General features: G+C 34.2%; 1 protein-coding gene across 1 annotated transcript; it reads left to right on the forward strand.

Moving 5' to 3' along the window:
* Window positions 1-240: 240 nt before the first annotated feature.
* On the forward strand, window positions 241-811 carry LOC133321872 (histidine-rich glycoprotein-like). Its single transcript, XM_061530946.1, has 2 exons — window positions 241-496; window positions 558-811. The coding sequence occupies exons 1-2, from the start codon at window positions 241-243 to the stop codon at window positions 809-811; spliced, it is 510 nt and encodes a 169-aa protein (XP_061386930.1).
* The last annotated feature ends 1,874 nt before the right edge of the window (window positions 812-2,685 follow it).

A 2,685-nucleotide genomic window follows, 5' to 3' on the forward strand; every position in this document is an offset into this window, starting at 1 on the left:
AATAAAAAATATACACAATTCGAATCATTTTTATTACCACACTTTATCATGATTCTAAGCTGCATAAATCACTGCAATAAAATTGCGGTACTAACATAGGTTATGCAAATCAGTACAACACTTTTATATTGCATTTAGTATAAATACTGAGTTTGTTCAAAAAATTGGTATTAGTTATTTGGCTTTTATCAAATTGGCAAGAATAGATTTTCAAAAAATTAAATAAAAAAAAAAAACAAAATGAAATTTGTAATTATTGCCCTTATTGTGACACTTTGTGTTGCCATGACCATGGCTCAAGGTCATCAGGATCACTATGAACAACATCAGGGTCATCATAGTGAGGAACATCATGAGGATCACCATGACAATCACCACGTCGATCATAAGGACTATTATTCTCATCCCAAATATGAATATAAATATGGTGTCAAAGATTTGAAAACCGAAGATATTAAAGAACAATGGGAAGAACGTGATGGCGATAAAGTTCATGGTAAGAGCGATAAATTTATAGTATTTTCTTAAAATAAATATAATTCTTCACAACTTTGCAGGTGGCTATCTCTTGAAGGAAGCTGATGGCACTATTCGTGTTGTTAACTATCATGCCGATGATCACACCGGTTTCCATGCTGAAGTCAAAACAATTGGTCATGCTGAACATCCCCAAACTCACCACAAGGATGATGATCATCACGATGAATATCATATTGAATATGAACATGACGACCATTATAGTCAACATCATAATGAATATGACAATGGTCATTATGATTCATATGGCCACTATAATTCTTATCACCATTAAACTGTATTTATGGGCGGCAAATTTTATAATATTCGAATAGATTAGGCGGATAAATGTATTTTTCGTTTAATTCTACTTGCAATCACAAATGTACAAAAACACATAATTTTTGTAGTAAAATAAAGTACCGCTGAATGACATACATGGTATTGTGAATATATATAAATAAATATAACAATAAATATACTTTTTTAAATCACGCTATGCTAAAAAAAACTAGTGGAGATTAGATTAAACCCGCCAACAGAACCCCAGATCCTCAAATGTAATACTAACCAGTAAGGAAAGTAGTAAAGTCGGACTGGGCCGACTATATCCTTCACCACTTTGGGGATATTCTACATATGTATCCTAAAAGACGTCGCCTTTTCAAAGGAACATTGACATAAAATTGAACGAACTTAAATATGCGATCTTTATCTATAAGTAAACCGACTAACACCAATTCCAACACATGCCATTGTGCAACTTATTCCATACTTTGTAAAGAGATTTAAAGCAAAATTTACACACGCTATTTGGTATGCTACCCTGTTTAAATTTCGTGCAAATCGAAAGATATATAAGGGAAAATCTGAACCGATTTTCACTAAACTTAGCACACAATATTTCTGGATCTAATTCAGTACCCTATGCCAAATTCCATGCACATCGAAAGATATATAGGGACTTCGGTGCACCATTTACATTAAATCGGACCAAAATATATATGGGAGCTATATCTAAATCTGCACTGATTTTCACGAAACTTGGCAGACATTATTCTAGGCTCAATTCAGTACGTTATGCCAAATTTCGTGAAAATTGAAATATATATGGGGGCTATATCTAAATCTGGACCGATTTTCACGAAACTTGGCCGACATCACTCTAGTCTCAATTCAGTACGTTATGCCAAATTCCCTGCAAATCGAACGATATATAGGGACTTTGGTGGACCATTTACATGAAATCGGACGAAAATATATATGGGCGCTATATCAAAATCTGGACTGATTTTCACGAAACCTGCCAGATATCACTCTAGGCTCAATTCAGTATGTTATACCAAATTTCGTGCAAGTCGAATGCGCTACGGTCTATTGCAACCTTGGTTTAGCGTCTTTGACATTTTATCAAGTAATTAATTGTCACTTGTTTTGCCGCCTCCTTCTAGCATCAAGGAGTATCAACCTGTCATTCGGACAGACACGACGCATATTGTTGTGCACAGGCATATCGTTACCAAAGGTAATTTCGTTACCAACAACCAACTATAAATAAACTATTGAATTCTATTTAGTAAGAAAACCTCTGTGTTTCTATTTCTTTTCTATTTACTTTCACGGCACACTACGCTCTTTTTGCACCCCCCTACCCTACGGTCCACTGCTTAACGCCTCTCTGAGCTGAACAGCGGTTATGCGATTTGCTACCTTTTTGATACCCTGTGACTCTGTTTACAACTTGTTCAACTTTGTACGACTCTTCTTCCCTGTTTTTGTTAAATTGTATTTTCCGTTTTATGTGTAAATTCAAACTTCTTGGGATTTGTTTAACTCGATTTTTAGTTCCAAGGGTATCAGACATTTTCTCGGAACAGTTTTATTGACAAATTTACTTTTCTGTGCAACTTTTTTTTAAATTCCCAGCGGTAACACTGGTTCAAAGTACAACAAACTACAATGAGCACATACGAATATCGATGTTTGAGGACCCTATTTAAAATCAAATATGACTTACCAGCAACACATTTATCACGCTATAACTAAAAATCTTGAAAAATTACGAATTTGTAAGGAAATTCTTGTTGCACAGTGTTATTGTCATTGTGATTTTTAATTATTGCCAGTTTAGAAAAAAGTTGAATTTTTAATGGGGATCTATTTATTTGT

The sequence above is a fragment of the Musca vetustissima genome, unplaced genomic scaffold (genome assembly GCF_032173495.1).
Source record: "Musca vetustissima isolate MV318-11 ecotype Yass unplaced genomic scaffold, APGP_CSIRO_Mvet_v1 utg357134, whole genome shotgun sequence".
Classification (NCBI taxonomy): domain Eukaryota; kingdom Metazoa; phylum Arthropoda; class Insecta; order Diptera; family Muscidae; genus Musca; species Musca vetustissima.